The following is a 25,141-nucleotide window of genomic DNA, read 5'->3' as shown; positions in this document are numbered from 1 at the left end:
CCCCTCGCTCTGTCGCGGGACCTCATCTTCCAGTAATCAAACAAACAGCCAATCAGAAAGTAAAGAAGAGAAAAATCGCCCTCCCGCTTCCAGTTCCCTCTGCTCCGCTGCCAGCAACCGCAGAGCCAGCCGACCGAGCCGGAGCCGCTGTCACCGCTAACTGCTCAGCTAGTGGGTTGCCGCCGCCGCCGCTGCCAGCTTCCGGAGGCGAAGAATCCGAGAGACCAGACATGGACGTGAACATCGCCCCGCTCCGAGCCTGGGACGACTTCTTCCCGGGCTCTGACCGCTTCGCCCGGCCGGACTTCAGGGACATTTCCAAGTGGAACAACCGCGTGGTGAGCAACCTGCTCTACTATCAGACCAACTACCTGGTGGTGGCTGCCATGATGATTTCAGTTGTGGGGTAAGTGGGGTCCCCTCCGGGGCACTGAGGGGGGCAGCTTGGAGGGGCTCCGCACGCGCCGCGCCAGCCCCGGCCACGGCAGGCGGCCCAGCCCCGCGAGCGTGTGCGCCCGCGAGGCCGCAGCCACCCGGGGTCCCCTTTCTCTTTCCGCGCCTCAGGCGGAGCCGTGCGGGGACCCGGGGAGTAGGGAAGTGTCGCCGACCTCGGGCAAGAACAATGACTTTTTCCTCCCCTACTCCGATTAGCATCTGCTGGGGGAATATTGGTAGTGCCACAGTCTTTTAAAAGTAAGAAAAGAGAGGAAAGTGGTGTAACCTTATCCTGGGGCTGGATCCGGACTCGGCCCACTCGGGTGGCAGTGTGGGAAGGGCATTAAGCGGGTGACGTGCTCTGTTGGTGTATCTGCCATGCCTGCCTCTCTGTACCGGAAAGCTGAACTTGGGGGCGAGAAGTGGGTGTTCCCTGGGGACTCATCGCCCAGTGTGGGGTGAAGGCTGACCTGCCTCTAGAAATTGGGTCCTTTCGTTTTTCTTCTAGGAGTTGCCAGGCGTGGTCACTTTCTCTATCTTCACTTCCTAGCCTGTAGTCTGTGTATTAAAAGCCTTTTCAATACTTGATCTTAAAATAAAAAGTGCCCTGTGTTCTATACGGTTTCACATATGCACACACATCTGCTAGAAAACACCTTTTTGTGTAGTTCACCGTTTAAGAAGTGTTTCTCTCACTTTTACAGGTGATAGTCTAGATCTTGCTAATTCTATACATCTTTCAAAAAAAATACTACCCTCAGATTTGATAAGGAACTCACTTCAAGAAGTGTCAGACATTTCCATTCCACAGTAAACACAGGGGAGAGAGCATGTTGGCCTGGAGAAAGGAGGAAGGTATGGAAAGGGGCGAATAGGGTGGTTTCTGAAGTTAGTTTGCTGTTCTTTGGCTTATTTGTTGAGTCATTTCGTGCCTAGCTCTGAGCACGGTGAGATTAGTCAGAGATGAATTCTGGCCCAAGGGCATGGGCAATTGTTGAGAAGCGGTAGGACCAAACACACAGCACGAGAGTCACAATTCCTGGGTGTGGTTTAGAGTAGTCAGCCGGATGCAGAAGTGGATGCTCATTTGTGGGGCTTGGTGGCCAATTAATTACATAGGCCCTCATTATGAGTTTCTTAAGGAACTGCAGTCTGTGAGAATGGCTTGGTGTGTGGAGGGCACGGCTTTGAGCCAAAGCTGAATTGGAATGGCAGCCAAGTTAAAATTAGTTGGAGTAGAACAGGCCTGAGGCAGCTGCCTTCTGAACCTTACTCTGTCTTTATGCTTGAGGTTTATTTCCAGAACAGTAAAAAAACATTTTTAACAAAATAAATAGTAAATAGGATTGCATTTATTGTTTTGCTTTTTTTTTTTGTTTTTTCTTTGTAAAGAAGCAAGCAAGGCATCTTATCGGGTGATCCAGTTATGGGTTTTCGGGGTGTGTGTGTCTGTGTGTGTGTGTGTTTGAGGCAACCTCAAAAAAGTAGATATAGGGCAAGGTTTGACACAGACCAAGCAAATGTACAAAAAAAAAATTGCTTTTCAAAGAGGTGTACAGCCCAGACCAAACACAGCTCAGGCAACCTTGCTGGAATTAATTCATTTTTCATAGGACTAAATTTAGCTCCCTCGTTTTGCTGTCTTAGTCCACTTCCTCAGCCAGTTTGGGGTATTTGCCCTTCACATTCCCCTTTTCAACCAGGAGATGATATGGGTTGGCAGTGAAATTTTTAAGGTAAAAGTGAAAAACAGCCATGTTTATTTTAATTATTCTTATTTTTAAAAACTTAGAAAATATATATGCCAGTAGTAAGTTGTTTTGAAAACTGTACAAAAAAATTTTTTTTAAAGAAAACAGTACAGCCTGACCAGGCGGTGGCACAGTGGATAGAGCGTCAGACTGGGATGCCAAGGAACCAGGTTCGAGACCCCGAGGTCGCCAGCTTGAGCAGGGGCTCATCTGGTTTGAGCAAAAGCTCACCAGCTTGGACCCAAGGTTGCTGGCGCAAGCAAAGGGTTACTCGGTCTGCTGAAGGCCCACGGTCAAGGTATATATGATAAAGCAATCAATAAACAACTAAGACAGGGGTCCACGAGAACAAATACAATATTTAAAATAAAGAACAAGTAAATTTAAATTAACAAACTGACCAATATTTCAGTGGGAACTATGCTCCTCTCACTGACCACCAATGAAAGAGGTGCCCCTTCCGGAAGTGTGGCGGGGGGCAGATAAATGGCCTCGGGGCTGTATGCAGCCTGTGAGCCGTAGTTTGGGGACCCCTGAACTAAGGTGTCACAATGCGCAACGAAAAACTAATGATTGATGCTTCTCATCTCTCCGTTCCTGTCTGTCTGTCCCTATCTATCCCTCTCTCTGACTCTCTGTCTCAGTAAAAAAAAAGAAAACTATGTACAATATGTGAGATTTCCTTTGTAGCCCAGTAAAAACTTAATATATGGCCTGACCAGGCGGTGGTGCAGTGGATAGAGCATCGGACTGGGATGCGGAGGACCCAGGTTCGAGACCCCGAGGTCACCAGCTTGAGTGCGGGCTCATCTGGCTTGAGCAAAGCTCACCAACTTCTTCCCAAGGTCTCTGGCTAGAGCAAGGGGTTACTCGGTCTGCTCTAGCCCCATGGTGAAGGCACATATGAGAAAGCAATCAATGAACAACTAAGGTGTCGCAACGAAAAACTAATGATTGATGCTTCTCATCTCTCTCCATTCCTGTCTGTCTGTCCCTATCTATCCCTCCCTCTGACTCTCTCTCTGTCCCTGTAAAGAAAAATTTTTTAAAAAATAAATAAATAAAAAAAAACAATGTATGACCTTCAACTGTTTTCTGTGTGGCTACATACACACAGTCTGTACTTTTCCCCACAAATTGCCCTTTTCTGTCTTTATAATCTAACAGTAATAACTTATCTGCATTCCCTCATATAACCCGAGATGAGATATGATTATTATTATATTACACTGGGGAACAAAATTTTTGTTGCATCCACAAAAACACTTGTTCTTACCTAATTTGAGTGTGCTGATCTCAATTCTGACATTAGTTTTTCTCTGTAAGCTACAGTTTTTTTTGCAATTCAAGATTTTAGGTTTTCATCATAAGGTAAAATTTTCAACATTTAGTTTAACATAATGAAGTAGAATGTTTTCTTGGGCATCATCTTTGTGAAAATATAATAATTTATATAATGCAGTAAATACACTAATACACCAGAAGATATGATTGCATTAGAATTTGTCTACAATTTCAAAATAGAACATATTAAAACACTTATTAATCATAAAATTCGTGCAAAACTTATTTAAATTCTATTCAGGCAAAAATTTGCGTTTATATTATAGCTCTTGCATTTGTGTACTTGTTGAGGACAATCTCGTTTGATGCTCCAGCAGTAGTCTGCTCATCACTAACAGCTCCAAGATTTTCGGGAAACTTATCAAGGTGACTGTTCAGGAAGTGAATCTTAATGCTCATGTTACATCCAATGTCGTGGAAAGCCAACAGCATCCTTTCAACCAGAAGTTCATAGTTTTCTGCTTTCTTGTTGCCAAGGAAGTTCTTTGTAACTGCCACAAAAGACTGCCATGTTGCTTTCTCCTCCTTATTCATCTTCCTGGCAAATTCTTTGTCACGTATGAGGGTTCGAATTTAGGTCCATCTAATACACCTGCTTTTATCTTCTCAAAAGACAAGGCAGGAAAAGCAGAAATAATATGTTGAAAGTATTCACTTTCTCTATTCAAAGCCTGAACAAAAGGCTTCATTAAGCCAAGTTTGATGTGAAGTGGGGGAAACAATGATCCTGTCTTGATTAACTACAGGTTCATTCACAATATTTTGCATCCCTACTTCCACAGCTTCACGTTTTGGCCACTCCTTCTGTGTCCAGTGTTTCTCCCGAGCTCGGCTGTCCCACAAACACAGAAAGCAAGGATACTTCATGAACCTCTCTGTTGTCCTAGCAGGAAATTTAGCATTTTAAGATCCACACAAATGATCCAGTTATGCTCCTCATACTTCAGAAAGTCAAGGACAATTTCTATGTCATTATAATCTCGCAGATGAGTTGAATAACCAATTGGAACCGCTGCATAAACATTACCGTTGTGTAGGAGAACACATTTCAGACTCCGTTTAGAGCTGTCAAGAAATAGCCACCATTCTGTTGGACTGTAAGTGGTAACACCTAGCTGGCTGAGAAGACTACTGATATCATGACAGTAAACAAAGTGTTTGTCTTCGGGGAAAAAAGTCCACAAAAATTTGTTCACGCTTCCTGAAATGGGTACTTTAGCTGACCAGCATAGTACATTCTTTTCTTGAAGCCTGGAGGCTAATAACTCAGCTGCTTTCTTTGGTAGGCCCAAATCTCTTACTAAGTCATTCAATTCGGGTTGGCTAAACTGCTGAGGGGTTAATGACTGCTTGGCATCAGAAGAAGACCCTTCAGATTCTACAACCATTTCCTCATGCATCTTATCAAAATACACTTGATCACCATGTTCACTTTCTTCAACCTTAGAAGAAATAAAATCATTGAAAACTGGAACCAGGAGTGTCTCAGAGTGTGGGATAGGTCATACTGCTGAAGGAATATTAGGATATGCGATCATATTTTGTTTTTTCTTGCCAATGCCCTTTGTATGAATCAGACAGAAATAATAGTCACTGCTGTGGTCCTTAGATTCACGCCAAACCATGGGAATACCAAAAGGCGTTCCTTTGCATTTTCCTTTTGTCCAGTCACGAAGCATTTCCTCACAATTATGACACACAATATGAGGAGCCCAATTCTTGTCTTTATCACCAAGGGGAACTTGAAAATAGGCAATATATACACGTGTCACAAATGATGAAATATTGCGCCTTTGACAATGAAGTGTGTGACAGCCACATTTATAACAGAAGGTGTTGAGACTATTCTTATATTTACGCCTACTCGAAGCCATGATTCAATCTTAAAACAAAATAAGAGGATGTTTTTATCAGATAATAATTTTTACATTTAAAAACAACTACAATTATGTAAAAGTGATGTTTGTAAAACATTAATTGCCTTGTGGTTATGTTCAATCCAAGAGTCATTGCCCTTTAACTCCAACTTAAAAACCAATGCATGCCATTAACCATAACAAAAAGAAATTAAAATTGCATTAAAAACTAGAGCATGAACCAAAAAACGGATTTCAGATTTGGAATCAGTGATGCAGAAATATATAGAAACAGTTCTAAAACCTCATGCAACAGAAAATGAAAAAAAAATTTGTTACTCAGTGTTATCAAACCTAAGATTCAGAGAGGATAAGTGACTTGCTCAAAGTCACAGACCCACAATTGTGCTTTAACTACTATGCCATCTTCCTGTGAGTCATGAGGTTTAGAATTATAGTCTCTCAAAGCTTAAAGAAACCAAATATATTAAGGGTCAGGAAGATTAGCTGATTCTGGGTTGTTTCTCATTCTACCAAGAACTCTCCTCTTGATGGAATCAGTAGGTAGGTGAGGTCGGAGCAGGGCTGGAGGCTGTTGATCAGGATCCTCCACTGGTATCTGATAGTTCTGCTGATATCTTGATAGAGTTGTATGAAAATGTGGCCTGGCTGTTTACTAGGAAAAGGACTGTGTTGAAGGTGTTCTTCAAAAATTCCGTCCCCTGCTGGTGAAGAGGGTGTCCAGGGCATTGCTTTGAATGCTCTTGTGTTGAAAACCCACTTGAATGAGGATAGAGAGGACCTGCTCTTCAATTTTGCGGGAAGGAAGAGGGAAGAACAAGAGAGTATCATCTAGCTCCAAAAACCCTGGAAAAGGCTGCCTATCCCAAGATGGAGATTAGGAGGTATTAGGGCCTGATCAGGGCTTTGTAACCATGTTCAGAAGTTTGGGCTTCATCCTAAAAGCATGGTTTACCAGGCACATGACTTCCACTCCATAGGTCTACTCTGACTCTTACGTAAACTTTGAGTAAGTCTCTTAGCTAATAGCCCTTGTTGAAGACAGTTGCCATACCTTCTGACTCATCGGGTAATATAGGACAGTGATTAAGAGTTTAGGCACCAGAGCCAGATTAAGTAAATTTTGAATCCCAATTGCCAGTCAGTAACCATGTGACCCTAGGCAGATCACTTGAACCACCCTGAGCCTTAGCATCCTCATCTGTCAAATGAGAATGACTGTAGTATCGGCCTATCAGGGCCTCTGTGAGGATTATCCGAGTTAACGTAGGCAATTCTACAACAGTGTCTGGTCTGATTTTTAGCTCCACAAATGTTACTTCTTATTTTTTTATCATTGTTAGTTTTCTTATAGAGATGTCTGAAAAATATAGATAGCATCTTTATCCCAGCAGCTCTCTCCACCCAAACTCCCCATTTTATCTCCCTCTGCGTCACCTACAAGACTTAACTTTGGTACCATTCTGTGAGGAAGCATTCTCCTTTTATTTTTCACTCCCTTGTGTGAATTGGGTCCCTCACCTGTGCCTGTCCTATATCTTTCCTGGTACTCACCCCACAGGCTTCTAAGTTGCCTTCACTCTTGGACTATAGACTTCTTGAGGCCAGAGATACTGGATTTTGTTTGTGGTGATAATTTTTTTCCTGTTATTGTGGTTATCTTTATTTTTATTCCCTGTATTTCTGAGACCTACTGTGTAGTAGATGCTTAGCTGGTGAGTGAAAGGAGTAAATAAATGAAAGTAAGGCCTTGACATGATCACAAGGACAACTTTTAACCTACTTAATGGAACACATTATTTTGAAGCACATAGTAGCATGCCAGTACTAACAACAACATGCCCTGAAAGTGATTCTTACTGGATCATTGCTGATGACACTTGCTACATATTGGTTAGGATTACAATAGTATAAAAAATTCAATTTTAAAAAAGTTTATAATGCATACTAATTAATACCACCCTTGTAGACTTTTTTTTTTATTTTATTTATTCATTTTAGAGAGGAGAGAGAGAGAGAGAGAGAAGAGAGAGAGAGAGAGAGAGAGAGAGAGAGAGAAGAGAGGGAGGAGCTGGAAGCATCGACTCCCATATGTGCCTTGACCAGGCAAGCCCAGGGTTTCGAACCGGCGACCTCAGCATTCCAGGTCGACGCTTTATCCACTGCACCACCACAGGTCAGGCCCTTGTAGACTTTTGATGGAATACTCTCCTGCAAAGTTTCTCAGCCTCAGCTCTATTGACCTTTGGCTGGTGTCGTTCTCTGTTGTAGAGGCTGTCATATGTGTTGTAGGGTGGTGGGAAGCATCCCTTCTCTCTACTCACTGAATGTCAGTTGCTGCTTAAGTTGTGACAAGCAGAAATATCTCCAGACATTGCCAGATGTCCCCTGGGGACCAAAATGAGCTCTGATTGGGAATCACTACTGTGCTGCTAAGAAAATCGCGAAGATTCTTCAACACCATTAGTAAAGGCAGGTTGCTTTATGAAAAGTGACAAGCAGAATTCTTGGCAGTGACATAGGAAAGCAGTCTGACTTTAGCTCCTGACTTTTCAAACGTAAGAATGGATTGAAGCTTTACGCAGCTTTGATCATTTTTCTTAATTTACTAAATTTGTTATGTTATTATTATTATATTAGTCTGCCTAGAAGATTACCATTTCCACAGACTCAATTTTTTTACAGAATTCTGGCATTTACTTGTATTAGCTTTCTGCTTAAAATTTCACTTGCTCTTGAGTTCTACTGCTATAAAATAGGAATTAAATGTCTTAATTAATACAGAGCTCGTCAAGGCCTCATAAATGACTGAAATGTTAGGTGTTATAGTAAATCCTAGGTTACAGGCATATTTAAAATTCTCACTACTTATGTATTCACTTAGGCAGAAGTATTAGATGATGGATACACTTAAGTGGTTTTGTCATAATTGTAACTTGTGTTTCCTATAAAACTTTGCTTCCCTTGAACACTTGAGTTTCCTTTTGAGATTCAGACATCACTTCAGAAGAGATTGAATTACTTAAAAGGAGAAACATGAACAACAAGCTGGGGAATGTGTGTTTTGCTGAAAATGGCTTTGCGTCCTTTAATTCCAGAAAAGAAAGATGTCTAAGACTGAAGAAGACGTGACTTACTTTCTTGACTTACCTTCTCATCCTTGTCACGAGACATCTCATCACTGATACTCTTTTAACCTCACATATAGTGGTAGAAGTCTGTGCCTCTGTTTTTAAAGTAAAAAACAAAGGCAACATCTAATAGCACCCACAGCTGAAATGCTAAGCATGTGACGCATTATAGCTGTGGACAGGAACTTCTATGTGCTTGATAGAATGCCAAAGATTTGAGCTGGAGAAATCTACCTTGAAACAGCACCTTTCACTGGGAGAGCTTGTTAGAAGTGCAGATTCTCGGGCCCCAGACACATTGAGTCAGAATCTGCATTCTAACAGGACTCTCAGATGACTGACAGACACATGAAAATTTAAAAGTATAAATCTGGTCTGGTTCAAAAGAAACACCTTGAAAATTAAAAAATATGATATATACCTGTTTGCCCAGGGGTCACCTTCAGAGATTGTAAACATATAGTTCGTGGGTGGGTCCAGGCATCTGTAAATTTATCTTAACCTCCCAAGTTACTCTGTTACACACCACCGAGTGTTGGGGAATTGATCCCACCCGACTCCCCCACCCTCACAGATACAAATGCTTGGGGTTATGTGGCTGATTGAAACCACACTTTTTTATACCAATAAAAGAAGTATAGTCCCAGCTTCTTTTATTGGTATAAAGTGAAATAGTTTTCCCATTTAATATTTTGTAAATATTCAAAGCTCCTAATTAACCAGTTTTTCCTGAATAATTGATTCTCACAACATCTGTATTATTTGCAAATATTATTCTCACAAATTTCTCTCTGCTAGCAAAACAGTCTTTTCTGTTTTGCTGGAAGCACCAGCCACACACAGACTTTTCAAACATATAAATGCCTCCACCGCATCACCAGTTAGAAAGGCACTTTTTTTGTGTGTGCATTCATGCCTTCCCTTTAAAAAAGCATTATATACCTGCTAAATAAAAAAGCCCATTATTTTTACAGAAAAGTATCTCATCACCTTGAGGCCTGTTATCAGAGGGTGAAAACTAGAGTTACCACTTTCTGTTTTCTGTTGCTTGGGAGGCAAAGGACTTTCTGGAAGGCTGGTGGTAATTCTATTTGAAAAGAGCATTGCCCTAGAATCTATGTAAACACAATAAATTAAAATCAATTTAAAAATCTATATCTATCTATATCTAGATAGACAGACAGATAGATAGATTTTTTTGGTGAAAAAAGAAAAGAAAACAGCATTGCCATAATCTTTTCAAAATGAGTGTGGTCCCATAAAACGTTCTAAGACTATGGCTACCATCATCTGGTATTAAATGGTTTGGTTGTGGCCCTGGCCGGATGGCTCAGTTATAGAGTGTCGGCCTGGCATGCAGGAGTCCCGAGTTCGATTCCCGGCCAGGGCACACAGGGGAGGCGCCCATCTGCTTCTCCACCCCTCCCCCTCTCCTTCCTCTCTGTCTCTCTCTCCCCCTCCCGCAGCCACGGCTCCATTGGAGCAAAGTTGGCCCCGGCGCTGAGGATGGCTCTATGGCCTCCGCCTCAGGCGCTAGAATGCCCCAGATGGGCAGAGCATTGCCCCCTGGTGGGCATGCCGGGTGGATGCCGGTCCGGCGCATGCGGGAGTCTGACTGCCTCCCCTGTTTCCAACTTCAGAAAAAAAAGGGAAAAAAATGGTTTGGTTGCTTGTACCCTTTAACATCACAAGGTTGAAAATCAAGTTTCCAGTTAATAGAGGAAGATAACAATAAGAGAGCCATGGGATGCTCTGGGTGGGAATGTATTAAAACATTTGCATATGAAATTAATTTCAGCCTGTTCATGAAAATGTTTTTGAAACTTATTAGCTTCAACACCAATTATGCAATAACACTCTTATTTGTGTTGCTTCATTCTTTCACCCCACAAAGTGTTTGAAGCATTTACTAACTTCTTAGACCCCTGATGGCGAAGCTTTTTATAAAAACTGCCCACTTTTGCAGTGCTGGTCAACCTGGTCCCTCCCGCCCACTGGTGGGCATTCCAGCTTTCATGGCGGGCCAATCGCTGCGCCATTTGGTTGCTTTTATGTAGGATAAGGTAGGTTTTCAATGACCCCCAGCTCTCAAAATTCTGCAATGGGCCAGATTTTTTCCCCTTGGCAGCTTGTGCTGAATCACGCTACAGGTTTACAACACACATCACACCTGCTGACAGCCAACTTCCTTCAGAGAGAAACAAGAATGCTAAGTTATTTCCCAGAATGGTCCTTAGTTGCTTGACCAAACTAGAGGAATGGGGTTTCTTAGAATGTTACGGGATAGGGGAGAAATTCTTGAGGCTGGTTAATAATACAGTATGGCTTAGATTGTGAGTTGCTGTCACAGTTACATCAATGGACACCTTTTTTCTCCCCTGCATCCCTTTGAATACATTCCTTTACTTTTCTGGGCCTCAGCTTATTCATCTGTTTAATGGGACTGAACTGATTCATCTTTGAAGACTTGGCTACAGGCTTCCGTGGTCGAATTCCAAACCTTTTTGCAGCCGTCAATGATTCCATGAGAATTTTAAACTATTACATTTATTTATTTACTATTGGAATGGGTGAAATGGGATATATATGTCTATAGGCATATATTTTTATTTTTATCTTACAATAGAAGAACATAATGCTTTTTAAAATTTTATTTAGATAATTAAATTTAAGAGGATGATATTGATCAATAAGAGTACATAGGTTTCAGGTAAACACTTCTATGGCATTTGAACCGTTGATTATGTTGTATATCCATCACCCAAAATCAGATAATTTTCTGTCCCCATATATTTATCCCTCTTTACTCCCTTCTCCCAAGCATTTCATTTTTTATCTGTGTCCATGAGTCTCAGTTTTATATCCCACCTATGTGTGAAATCATATAGTTCTTAGCTTTTTCTGATTTACTTATTTCATTCAATATAAAGTTTTCAAGGTCCATCCATGTTGTCATAAATGGCAATATATCATTATTTCTTTTGACTGTGTAGTATCCCATTGTGTATATGAACCACATCTTCTTTATCTAATCCTCTATCAAAGAACACTGATTGTTTCCATGTCTTGGCCACTCTGAATAATGCTTCGATGAACATGGGGGTGCATGTGTCTTTACATACCAATGTTTTCAAGTTTTGAGGGGTAGATACCCAGTAGATGCGTTGCTAGATTATATGGTAACTCTATTCTGAATTTTTTGAGGAACCACTATACTTTCTTCCATAATGGTTATACTGGTTTGCATTCCCACCAGCAGTGAATAAGTGTTCCTTTTTCTCCACAGCCTCTCCAACACTTATTACCTGTCTTGTTGATAATAGCTAATCTAACAGGTGTGAGGTGGTATCTCATTGTAGTTTTGATTTGTATTTCTCTAATAACTAATGAAGATGAGCATCTTTTCATATATCTGTTGGTCATTTTTATGTCTTCCTGGGAGAAGTGTCTATTAAGGTCATCTCCTTATTTTTTATTTGGATTATTTGCTTGTTTGTTGCTGAGCTTTATGAGTTCTTTATATATTTTGGATATTAACCTCTTATCAGAGCTGTTTGCAAATATCTTCCATTTAGTTGGCTGCCTATTTGTTTTGTTGTCAGTATCTTTAATTTAAGCATAGTTAGTATACAATATTATATTGCTTATTTTAGTTTCAGGTGTAGAGTAGAATGATCCAACATTTTTATACCTTACAATGTGAATGCCCCACTAATTCTAGTAATCATCTGTCACTGTGTAACTTGTAACAATATTATTGGCTATATTCCCCTTCCCATTTTCACCCATTACCCTACCCCTGCCTTCTGGTAACCATCCGTTTGGTCTCTGTTTCTAGGAGTCTGGTTTTGTTTTTGGTTTGTGAAACTAGGTCCTATTTCTACCAAGGACAGAAAATCACATTCTCCCTTCCTCCCTCTTCTCTCTCTCCTCTCTCTCTCACTTTCTCTCTCTCTCTTTCTCTCTCCCTCTCACGGGTGTGTGTTTATTTGCTCCAAGCTCAGGTTCGCACCAGTCATTGGAGTGGTGTACATTTTACAATTTCTTAACATGGAATTGCCTGTAAGCAGAATGAGGAAGAAAATAATTTCTGCTCTGAGTAACTTGTTCATTTTTTCCAGCTTAGAAACTTGGTTACTTTCTAATTATAGATTGTGGCTGGGCGCGTTGAAAACACAAACCAGTTCCATCTCTTTGCTCTGTTCTTTTTCCTTGAACATGAGTAACAGGAACAGGTGAAAAACAAATCTGGAAGTGCTTGAGTCAGGCCTGGATTTTTCATTGTTCTTTGTCCTTTACTTATTTAGACATTCAACCCAGATATCTACTTGTCCAGAGGAAAATAGAAAAAGCTAGGTGTGTATTTTATTTCATGCTCACTTTATGAATTATTATTTTAATAGGTATTCTAGAAAGAACTCAGTAGGAGACATTTGAAACCTGCTGCCAACCAATCATCTCCTATTGACGTTTTATGTGAAGGAGTTACCTGAAACTTGAATCCTCCACTTTAGCCCTTTGTGTTAATGTTGGTCTTTGCTTTTCTTCATGGCTCAGAAATATATGGGTGAGTTATAGGTCAATGTCAAGGCCACGTAAAAGGGTTTGTTTCTTTCAGGTACCTTTTACCACTTTCATCTATTTATTTTTAAATATAAATTTTTTTAATATTCAAGTAATACATGGCTAATAAGAAAAATATGAAAGTAGAAATAAGTAAATGGAAATAAACTACCCTTGATCCTACTACCCAGTATAACTACTGTGGCCTTTGGTATAATTGATCCAATTCCATTTGGTGTTAGAAATGAGATTTATTTATCTGTGAGAGTCCCTGGGCCTTCCCACTTAGTCTCCCACCATCTGCTAAAGAGGACTTTGGTTTTGCTTTGCCCAATTCTTCCTTTCCTGAGGCCTATTAGGAAAAATTTGTCTTCCCCAGACCAGTTATGGGGTTGTCAAGATATAGGGTATAATACACATAAAATTTAAAAAAGAAAAGAAATGGAAAAAGTAGAGAGACTAACTAGATCCAGATAATAAAGAACTGGAGAGGAAGACAGACAGAATAGCACATTGGCTGGACGTTGAGAAAGTTTGGGGGAAGGGAACCAAGGTTTGAGGAGGAGAAAGAGCAGCCTCGCCGCATGTGCCGCCATTTGCATTACTGATGTTAGAGAGATGAGGGAAACTCAGGGGGACTGTTGCATCTGGCTGTGCCATGCCTGCGGAGGCTGGGAGCAGCTGCTCTTATATTTCTGTATTTCCTTTTTTATATGTTCATATTATTTCAGATTACAAAATAATATGTTAATTGTAAACATTTCTACTGCTGAACTGTATAACATATGATAAATCTACGTAACAGAGAGAATGTGTTATAATTGCTTGTACCCATGCAATATATATATTAGTGTCTTCCACATTATTAACTATAAATATACTTCAACTTTTAAAAAACCACTGTATGTACTACCATTAGTAAATTCTTGGCCCTATAGGTTATTTTTTTTAAGTTTTTCATCATAAATACCACTAATGTGAATACTGTTACAACTCAATCTTTGTATTTTATTTATTTTCTTAGACTCTGTATTCTAGGAGAGGAAATTTATTACCTTCAAGGAGATAGATGAGAAGCATCAATTCCTTATTGTGGCACCTTAGTTGTTCAGTGATTGCTTTCTCATATGTGCCTTGACCTGTGTTGGGGGGATTGCAGCAGAGCAAGAGACCTCTTGCTCAAGCCAGCAACCTCTGTGTTGGCTTTGTGATCCCCGCAACCATGGGATCATGTCTGTGATTCCACACTCAAGTTGGCGACCCTGCACTCAAGCTGGTGAGCCCATGCTCTAGCTGGCGACGTCAGGACTTTGAACCTGGGTCCTCAGCATCCCAGGCCAACACTCTATCCACTGGACCATCGCCTGGTCAGGCTGCAAGAGTTCTGAATGAAGTAAGCAATTTATTATTATAGGGGTTTTTTTATTTTAATTTATAAATAAATTTTTATTAATGTTAATGGGGTGACATCAATAAATCAGGGTACATATATTCAAAGAAAACATGTCCAGGTTATCTTGTCATTCAATTATGTTGCATAACCATCACCCAAAGTCAGATTGGCCTCCGTCACCCTCTATCTAGTTTTCTTTGTGCTCCTCCCCCTCCCCCTTCCCCTCTCCCTCCTTCTCTCCTACATCATCCCCACCCCCACCCCCAGTAACCACCACACTCTTGTCAATGTCTCTTAGTCTCGTTTTTATGTTCCACCAATGTATGGAATCATGTAGTTCTTGGTTTTTTCTGATTTACTTATTTCACTCCGTAAAATGTTATCAAGATCCCACCATTTTGCTGTAAATGATCCGATGTCATCATTTCTTATGGCTGAGTAGTATTCCATAGTGTATATGTGCCACATCTTCTTTATCCAGTCTTCTATTGAAGGGCTTTTTGGTTGATTCCATGTCTTGGCCACTGTGAACAGTGCTGCAATGAACATGGGGCTACATGTGTCTTTACATATCAATGTTTCTGAGTTTTGGGGGTATATGCCCAGTAGAGGGATTGCTGGGTCATAAGGTAGTTCTATTTTCAGTTTTTTCAGGAGCCACCATACTTTTTTCCATAGTGGTTGTACTACTTTACATTCCTACCAACAGTGAATGAGGGTTCCTTTTTCTCCACAGCCTCTCCAACATTTGCTATTACCTGTCTTGTTGATAATAGCTAATCAACAGGTGTGAGGTGGTATCTCATTGTAGTTTTGATTTGCATTTCTCTAATAACTAATGAAGATGAGCATCTTTTCATATATCTGTTGGCCATTTGTATTTCTTCCTGGGAGAAGTGTCTGTTCATGTCCTCTTCCCATTTTTTTATTGGGTTGTTTGTTGTTGAGTTTTATGAGTTCTTTGTATATTTTGGATATTAGGCCCTTATCTGAGCTGTTGTTTGAAAATATCATTTCCCATTTAGTTGGCTATTTATTTTGTTGTCAGTTTCTCTTGCTGAGCAAAAACTTTTCAGTCTGATGTAGTCCCATTCATTTATCTTTGCCTTCACTTCTCTTGCCTTTGGAGTCAAATTCATAAAATGCTCTTTAAAACCCAGGTCCGGCCCTGGCCGGTTGGCTCAGTGATAGAGTGTTGGCCTGGCGTGCAGGATTCCCAGGTTCGATTCCCTACCAGGGCACACAGGAGAGGCGCCCATCTGCTTCTCCACCCCTCCCCCTCTCCTTCCTCTCTGTCTCTCTCTTCCCCTCCCGCAGCCGAGGCTCCATTGGAGCAGAGATGGCCCGGGCACTGAGGATGGCTCTGTGGCCTCTGCCTCAGGCGCTGGAATGGCTCTGGATGTGACAGAGCGCCCCCCCAGAGGGGCAGACCATCGCCCCCTGGTGGGCGTGCCAGGTGGATCCTGGTCGGGTGCATGCGGGAGTCTGTCTGACTGCCTCCCTGTTTCCAGCTTTGGAAAAATGAAAAAAACAAAACAAAACAAAACCCAGGTCCATGAGTTTAGATCCTATGTCTTCTTCTATGTACTTTATTATTTCAGGTCTTATATTTAGGTCTTTGGTCCATTTTGAATTAATTTTCGTACAAGGGGACAAACTGTAGTTGAGTTTCATTCCTTTGCATGTGGCTTTCCAGTTTTCCCAGCACCATTTGTTGAAGAGGCTTTCTTTTCTCCATTGTGTGTTGTTGGCCCCTTTATCAAAAATTATTTGACCATATATATGTGGTTTTATTTCTGGACTTTCTATTCTGTTCCATTGGTCTGAGTGTCTATTTTTCTGCCAATACCATGCTGTTTTGATTGTCGTGGCCCTATAATATAGTTTGAAGTCAGGTATTGTAATGCCCCCAGCTTCATTCTTTTTCCTTAGGATTGCTTTGGCTATTCGGGGTTTTTTATAGTTCCATATCAATCTGATGATTTTTTGTTCTATTTCTTTAAAAAATGTCATAGGAATTTTGATGGGAATTGCATTAAATTTATAAATTGCTTTGGGTAATATGGCCATTTTGATTATATTTATTCTTCCTATCCAAGAACAAGGAATATTTTTCCATCTCATTGTATCTTTTTCGATTTCCTTTAACAATGTTTTGTGGTTTTCGTTAGGGGTTTAATTTTTAATTATGAACTACTACTCTTACCACTATTTAACTCTATTCATTTTAATAGAAATTTAAATAAAAGTTATTGATTTGAGAGAGAGAGAGAGAGAGAAACATCAATTTGTTGTTATACTTATTTATGCGTTCATTGGTTGATTCTTGTATGTGCCCTGACGGGGGATCAAACCCACAACCTTGGTGTATCAGAACAACACCCTAATCAACTGAGCTACCTGGCCAGGGCCAAAATAGAAATTTTTAATTTCTTCAAAGCATTTTGACATTGTTTATATTCCTGATTTCACCCAGTAAGGTATGCAGTACTTTAACTCCTATTTGAAACTATTTAAAATAACTTTTCTGTTTTATGAGGTAGAATCAGAGCTAAAGTTTAAAGGGGTTTTTAAAAAAGAGTTTTAGTTATCCTACCTGTGAATCCCAATATGAACATGAATCCTCCCTGTGTTCTGTTTCGGAGCTAGTGAGCTCCTGCTCTCACCTTTCTTTATCCTGTCTCCCGCTGTCCCTCACTTTTAAAACACACTAACCCTTTCTGTCCTTCCCAAGTAAAATGTTCATTAGCCTCTTGTGAGGGTAAGATGTTAGTAATTTGTTGTACTTGCTGACCACAACAGTCTTGTTAAGGATTTTGCATATACAGTGGGTTTGGGTGGAGGTGGAGGCTATAATGCCCAGTCATTTTCGCTTATGAAATACATGCTTGGTCTAAATTTCCTATTCATAATGTATCCCACCACTATCAACAGTATTGTAACCTTTGGCTCACGTACCAGTGAATCTGCAAGCTGTATATTTGGAAATTCCAGTTGATAACCCATCCCCTGATGATACTCTAGGACAGGGGTCCCCAAACTTTCTACACAGGGGCCAGTTCACTGTCCCTCAGACTGTTGGAGGGCCGCCACATACAGTGCTCCTCTCACTGACTACCAATGAAAGAGGTGCCCCTTCCGGAAGTGCGGGGGGGGGGGGCGGATAAATGGCCTCAGAGGCCACAGTTTGGGGACGCCTGCTTTAGGACCTTTTAAAGAATTATAATGGACTGTCTATGCTAGAAGTCAAAAACTCAAATACCTCCATGACAAGGCTGATTAGGTAAGAGAGCAGTGCAGGCCAATTATTAGAAAAGCAATGATCAATGGCAACCCACTTGGGGCTTCTGTGTCATAGGGGTGGGGACTGGAGCGTAATGGAGATTATTTGTTTGGTCTGAATGGGAAGGCACTCAAGCCCTGTTGACTTGTGGGAAAGTGGATCTACTGTTGTCAGATATTAATTTTTCCAGGAGAAGCAAAAAATCCCAAGTTTATGGATTTCTTAAAACACATTTGGACTTAAGTAAAAGTTTTTGAGAAGCACTATACATTTTAAACAGAAAAGTGACTGTAGACTGGATCTGGACCAGGGAAGCCATATGTGTGCTGGATTCATCTACTGTGGCCATGTTTATGAAGATTTAAATAAGCCTTTAGAGCTTAGAAAATACAGTTTGTGTTGTGTGCTAGACCTCAGAATAAATAAAAGCTAAATGCAGCCCCTCCAAATTATGAGCTGTCTTAAATTATAAAAGTCTTTTAAAATTGTGGGCCTCTAAAGCAGGGGTCGAGAACCTTTTTGGCTGAGAGAGCCATGAACACCACATATTTTAAAATGTAATTCCTTGCGAGCCATACAATATGTTTAACACTAAATACAAATAAATGTGTGCATTTTATTTAAGACCAACACTTTTAAAGTACAATAAGTCTCTGAATTCTTTTAAATAACGTTGTTATGCTGTTGCTAACCAAAGATGAATAAAGTACTTCTTTCCATTAATGTGACTTCTGGTGCTGCATGGTTTTGCTGATGGCTTTGTAGTCTGGTTGATACGTGGTGAGGTTAAGCTTCATGCAGGTGTTGAGACTTCCATCCGTTAAACGTGATCATAGGTTTGTCTTAACGTTCTTTACATGTGAGAAAGACTGCTCACATGCATACGTAGAGCCAAACATTGTCAGTACAGCAATACTCACACGCTGCAGTATGTGGTATGTGATGGGAAATTCATTCCAAGTTTTGACAATCAGCTGGTCCGCAGGTTGAAGTTTTTTCATTTCTCCCCACTTGTGTTTGCTTGTTAGCTCTGTTTGCTGTCATTCAAGTTTTTCCAAATCTTCATTCAGTGACTTGAACTTATTCACCCACATATCTGAGGCCTTCAGGTCAGCAGTTTGTAGCTCAAAATCTCTGGCAGAGACACCGGGGATGTTACTCAGGTCGGTGCTGTCCACTGCACACTCATGTGGATGGGTGATGAATTAAAAAAGACAAGTGCGCTCACAAAATTCTCCAAAGCGTGCTTTGAATGACTGCAGGAGATTAGATGTGAAGCCAGCTAGCTGCTGGAGATCAAGGTGTTGAGCAGGGTCACTTGCTGTGCATGCATCTTTAAACTCTCCCAGTTTTTCAAAGTGTAGTAAACGACCTGTTTCGATGTTGGCGATGAAGATTGCCAGCTTGTTTTTAAATGCAAACACTGCTTGTTGAAGTGATAAGACTGTATTTCCAACGCCTTGCATTGTCACATTGAGCTGGTTCAGATGTTCAGTCATGTCCACGAGATAGTAGAACTTCAGGAGCCACTCAGTGTTAGCTAACTCAGGATGCTCGACGGTTTTCATTTCAAGAAAAGTCCGGATTTCGCTCAGACAAACTGGGAAACGGCTGAGCACCTTCCCTCTTGACAACCAACACATATTGCTGTGCAGAAGCAGACCAGGATAATTATTCCCAACTTCATCCAGCAGTGTTTTAAACTGGCGATCATTTAAAGTTCGGGCAACAATAAAGTTGACCACCCGAATGACCAGCGACATCACCTCACCAAGCTGCTCGCCACACCTCTGAGCACAAAGCGCCTCCTGATGTAGGATGCAGTGAAAACTTAAGATGGGTCTCTTTTCATGTTCACTAAGAAGCGCTACAAATCCTCTGTTTTTCCCCACCATGCACGGAGCACCATCAGTACACACCGAAATAAGTTTATCCATCGGTAGATTTTTTTTCTTTAGCGAACTCAGTGAAAGACTTGAATAAATCCTCCCCTCTTGTTGTCTCTTTCATAGGCAAAACAGCAAGACTTTCCTCACAGAGTGTGTCACCAACACTATACCTTACTGCAATCACGCTGAACTGGGATAAATGGCTTACATCTGTTGATTCACCCAAAGCGAGAGAAAAGAATGGTGCTGCAATTATGTCCTTCATTTGTGTTCCCTCAATTTGATTTGCCATCATGATGGTACGATCGTGAACAGTTCTTGGCGACAGAGGCGTGTCTTTTATCAGTTTGATTACCTTGTCTTTATCCGAAAAGTCGTCAAAAAGTTCATTGGCAACATCAAGCATGAATGTTTTGGCATACTCCCCATCTGTGAATGGCTTTTTGTTTCTCACAATTGCTAAAGCACCAGCAAAGCTAGCCGAATTCCAATCACCTTGTGGGGTCCAAACACGGAGCTGCTGCTGACTAGCTTGCACTCTGCACAGTAGCTCTTGACATGCTTTCTTCCTGCTGTCCCTGCTGGATATTTCAATGCAAATGTAGTATGGCGTGAGTCGAAGTGCCGCTTTATATTTGACCGTTTCATCCTTGCAATTTTATCTTTGCATATTAGATACACTGCAGAACCTGCTCTCTCCACAAAAGTGAATTCCTCTGTCCATTCCTGCTGAGAAGTACGATACTCCTCATCTTTTTTTCTTTTAGCCATGTTCTTTGTCAAAAGGGTTTCTGCAATTAGCTAGCTGACTGCTTGATTAAAAGGAGGAAGTTTACTTCCTGACCTCACAACGACCTGTGTACCTTACGCATTATCTAGTAAAAATTTGTTGTCCCAGAGGACAGCTGTGATTGGCTCCAGCCACCTACAACCATGAACATGAGCAGTAGGAAATGAATGGATTTTAATTCATGAGAATGTTTTATATTTTTAACGTTATTATTTTTTTTATTAAAGATTTGTCTGCGAGTCAGATGCAGCCATCAAAAGAGCCACATCTGGCTCGTGAGCCATAGGTTCCCGACCCCTGCTCTAAAGAGATAAACTGACTAGTTTGGTGGGAGTCAGACTGCCTAGGTGTGAGTCTTAGCTCCACTGTTTCCTTACCTCTGCACGTAAGTTTCTTCTTTTGAGAAATGAGTAAATGGTATATCTACCTCATCAGGTTCTGAGGATTAAATGAGGCAATTTAGATAAAATGCTTAGTAAATACTACACACCTGTTTTTACTCCTCCCCTTCCCATCTTCTCATCTTCCTCATTTTCCTCAGCTTCCTCTTCTTGGTGCTACTACTATTGACCTAGCCTCCCTTTTTTTTTTCACATTCTAGGTTCCTGAGCCCCTTCAACATGATCCTTGGAGGAATTGTGGTGGTGCTGGTGTTCACAGGGTTTGTGTGGGCTGCCCACAATAAAGACATTCTCCGCAGGATGAAGAAGCAGTACCCCACGACCTTTGTCATGGTGGTCATGGTGGCCAGCTACTTCCTCATATCCATGTTCGGCGGGGTCATGGTCTTTGTGTTCGGCATCACTTTTCCTTTATTGCGTAAGTGAACCTGAGTTGACTTTTCTTACATCATAAAAAAATGTGGGAGCAATTGTTCAGTGGGAATTACACAGTCTGTTTCTTTCTTTCTTTCTTTCTTTTTTTTTTTTTTTTTTTTTTTATTTTTCTGAAGCTGGAAACGGGGAGAGACAGTCAGATAGACTCCTGCATGCGCCCGACCGGGATCCACCCGGCACGCCCACCAGGGGCGATGCTCTGCCCACCAGGGGGTGATGCTCTGCCCCTCCGGGGCGTCGCTCTGTTGCGACCAGAGCCACTCTAGCGCCTGGGGCAGAGGCCAAGAAGCCATCCCCAGCGCCCGGGCCATCTTTGCTCCAATGGAGCCTAGGCTGCAGGAGGGGAAGAGAGAGACAGAGAGGAAGGAGAGGGGGAGGGGTGGAGAAGCAGATGGCGCTTCTCCTGTGTGCCCTGGCCGGTAATCGAAGCCGGGACTCCTGCACGCCAGGCCGACGCTCTACCACTGAGCCAACCAGCCAGGGCCACACAGCCTGTTTCTTATGTGTGTTGGGATGTCTGCAAAATTATCAGAATTTTCTAAAATGCAGATCAAAGCCTGGTAGTACATTAAGTCTACAAATATGTGTTGGGCACCTACTCAGTGCCAGACACTCTTCTGGGGACACAACAGTAAACAAAAGAAATAGAAATCCCAAGTCACATGGCAGGAAAGGTGCACAGCCTGTACTGGACTCCAGATTGGTCTGATAGAAAAGGCTGCTTTCAGTCTTCAAGTGCCATTCACACAGTCCTGACTCAGGAATGAATGTATTTTACTTGGAAGTAACTTTATACTTACTCTCTACTACTCAGAAGATCATTATTGGTGTCAGAGTTTTATAAGACTATAGAAATAATTGGCCCAGAATATATAATATATAGATAGCAAGTCCTCTGATTCTGGTGAAGAGGACTAAGTGTGTGTGTGTGTGTGTGTGTGTGTGTGTGTGTGTGTGTCTGTCAGACAGAGAGAGATATAGAGAGAGGGACAGATACAGACAGACTGACAGGAAGGGAGAGAGATGAGAAGCATCAACTCATAATTATAGTGCCTTAGTTGTTCATTGATTGATTGCTTTCTCATATGTGCCTTGACCAGGGGGCTACAGCAGAGTGAGTGACCCCTTGTTCAAGTGAGCGACCTTGGGCTCAAGCCAGTGACCTTGGGTTTCAAACCAGCAACATTTGGGCTCAAGCCAGCAACCATGGGGTCATGTCTATGATCCCGTTGTCAAGCTAGTGAGCCTGCACTCAAGCTGGTGAGCCCAGCTCAAGCTGGCGACCTCAGGGTTTTGAACCTGGGTCCTCCGTGTCCCAATCTGACGCTCTATCCACTGAGGCACTGCCTGATCAGGCAAGAACTAAACATTTTCTAAGTTTTATATACTTTTTTTTTAACTGCGTCTTTGAACACATGGGACCTGAAATAGAGAAAAAATAAAATTCAGTTTCATCAGCAGAAATCTGGTTAAAATTCTACTATATTAAGTAACAGCACCATCCCTTTAACTTTTAATAGCATTTCACATGTGCATTTTTCCATTAAATAAAATCAGTTGTTTGTTTGGGGTTGTTTCGGTTATGGCCAGAATATTTATAAATGAATTCCACACAGTATTGGACAACATATTTGAACCAACAAATTCAGAATTTTTGAAATATTCTTCAAGTTTTCCTTATGTGCTAGATAGAGGTTTAGTATTTCAGTAATTCTGCTTAGACACACACACACACACACACACACACACACACAGCTCGTTGACTTTAGCACCTGTCAGCTCAGAGCCTGAGACAGGCCAGTGTAATGAAATGTAGCCTGTGTCTGGAGTCAAGGGTTTTGATTTCTAATCCTAGACCTGCTGGAAATGCACATGATTTGGTTCAGATATACTCTATGAGCAGTGTTTCCACTTCTATAAAATAAGGAAATTGGACAAAATTTCTGATTCCTAAACTTTAATGATTGTGAGAATCACCTGGGATGCTTTTTAAAAGTATACATTTCCCAGCCAAATTTCTTGGGGATTTTGAGTGTGTGGGTCAATAGTGGTGCGCACAGAACCTGTGATTTTGGAAATTGTCACATGTTTCTAATGGCCAGTTTAGGTTGGAAGGCCCCTGATAGAATGCACATTAGTGTTTCTCAGAACGAGGGTCCAAGTTCAGCTGTGTCAGATTCATCCAGCACGAATGTAAACTTGACACTGGAGCCCGTCTCAGTCTTAACAGTCTGAATTTTGGAGGACGGAGACTGGGAACTTGTCTATTCTAGGCTGCCCAGGTGGTTTGAATGTACATGGAAGTTTGAAAATTGCTGCTGTAGATCACCTGGGGTACCAGTTTAAAATGCGCGTTCTCAGACCCATTCCTTTAAGGTTTTGGTCTACAAGAGGGGCCAGGGAAATCTATTTCTTAGTAAACAAATTTGGGTAATTCTCAATGATGCAGCAAATTTTAGGAATGTGAGGATACATTAAATCTATAAAACTTAGTTTTTATCCATAAATCTATCCCCAACACTTTGGAAAACAGCCTATTAGGTGGCCTTAACCATATGCTTCCTGTAGGGAAGACAGTGCAGATAATCCCAGACTCAAGCCTGAGTTCCCTTCTGGAAACGTGTAAGGTCGATTTTCCTGTAGGTTGGACTCATGTTGACTCACTTTGACAAGTATGGATGCGGGTGGGAAGAGTGGCCTTGCCGGGTCAAGGTCCTTCCTGCTGAAGACAATCCTTTCCTTCATGTACAACTTGACAGAGCGCTTTATATAAAGCTTGCCTGTAGTCTGAGGCGCCATTTCAGGGTTGGACAGTTAGAGAGCCAGGGTGGACACCAGCTAACTGAGGCTGAGACTGCCTGTGGGAGGAGAGGGTGTTCTGTGGCTGTGGAGGAAGGTGGCTAACCACGTCTTACCTCCTGGCAGTGATGTTCATCCATGCCTCGCTCAGACTGCGGAACCTGAAGAACAAACTGGAGAATAAAATGGAGGGGATAGGTCTGAAGAGGACGCCCATGGGCATTGTGCTGGATGCCCTGGAGCAGCAGGAAGAAAGTGTCAGCAAGTTCACCGAATATATCAGCAAAATGAAGGAGTAGACGTGCCCCACGGTGAGAGGGCTGCAGCAGAGAGCGAGTTGCAGTCTGCCCTCCTCTGGACACACTTTCCATTCATATTTTGAAGTCAAAGGGACATAACACCTAACAACCGATGGCTGCATGCGTGTGTGGGCCCACCTGTTAACCTCTCTGACATCACAGAGTTGGCCTCAGAAACTGAACGAAACCACCCTCCTAGTATGTTTATGAACACTGGTAGGGAATGGAGCACACTTACGTCTGTAGGGGAATAAGAAAATATAAGGATTGTGGATTGTACAGCAACAATGCTGTTATCTTGTAAGAAGTCATTGTAAAGTGTCAAGGCAATATGAGTAAGTGGAAAAAGAATGTCCAAGTAGGTAATGTCATGCCTGTGCAATGCCCCCAGCATATTCCTCCTGTTCCTCCAAAATTATCTCCCAGCGTTCTATGTGGGCTATATATTAGTTTTGTTTTTATTGTTCTTTTCAAATCAAAGATGATCACTATCACTTTTCCTCCTGTTTGATGTGCAGTGGAAACTGGATATGCCAGTTGTTTGTATTTTGTTTACAAATATAAAGATAGCTGTTTAGGAGAATATTTTTTCAAATTTTTGTAAATTTTTGAAATGCTAATAACATGTTTTCATGAGCAAGTATTTGCTGCAAACTGAATGTCATCTTCCTTAAGGAGCTTACAGCTATGTAACCTGTATTGTTCTTTAGTCTTCTTAAAAAAAATAAAAACAAGTTATGTTTATAATGCA

General features: G+C 41.5%; 1 protein-coding gene across 1 annotated transcript; it reads left to right on the top strand.

Annotated features, from left to right (window-relative positions):
• The first annotated feature begins 39 nt into the window (after positions 1-39).
• ARL6IP5 (ADP ribosylation factor like GTPase 6 interacting protein 5) lies at positions 40-25,141 on the top strand. Its single transcript, XM_066351732.1, has 3 exons — positions 40-406; positions 21,058-21,275; positions 24,218-25,141. The coding sequence occupies exons 1-3, from the start codon at positions 231-233 to the stop codon at positions 24,388-24,390; spliced, it is 567 nt and encodes a 188-aa protein (XP_066207829.1). The 5' UTR covers positions 40-230; the 3' UTR covers positions 24,391-25,141.

Source organism: Saccopteryx leptura, chromosome 10 (assembly GCF_036850995.1).
Source record: "Saccopteryx leptura isolate mSacLep1 chromosome 10, mSacLep1_pri_phased_curated, whole genome shotgun sequence".
In the NCBI taxonomy this organism is placed as follows: domain Eukaryota; kingdom Metazoa; phylum Chordata; class Mammalia; order Chiroptera; family Emballonuridae; genus Saccopteryx; species Saccopteryx leptura.
This window is presented reverse-complemented; position numbering and strand designations above follow the sequence as displayed.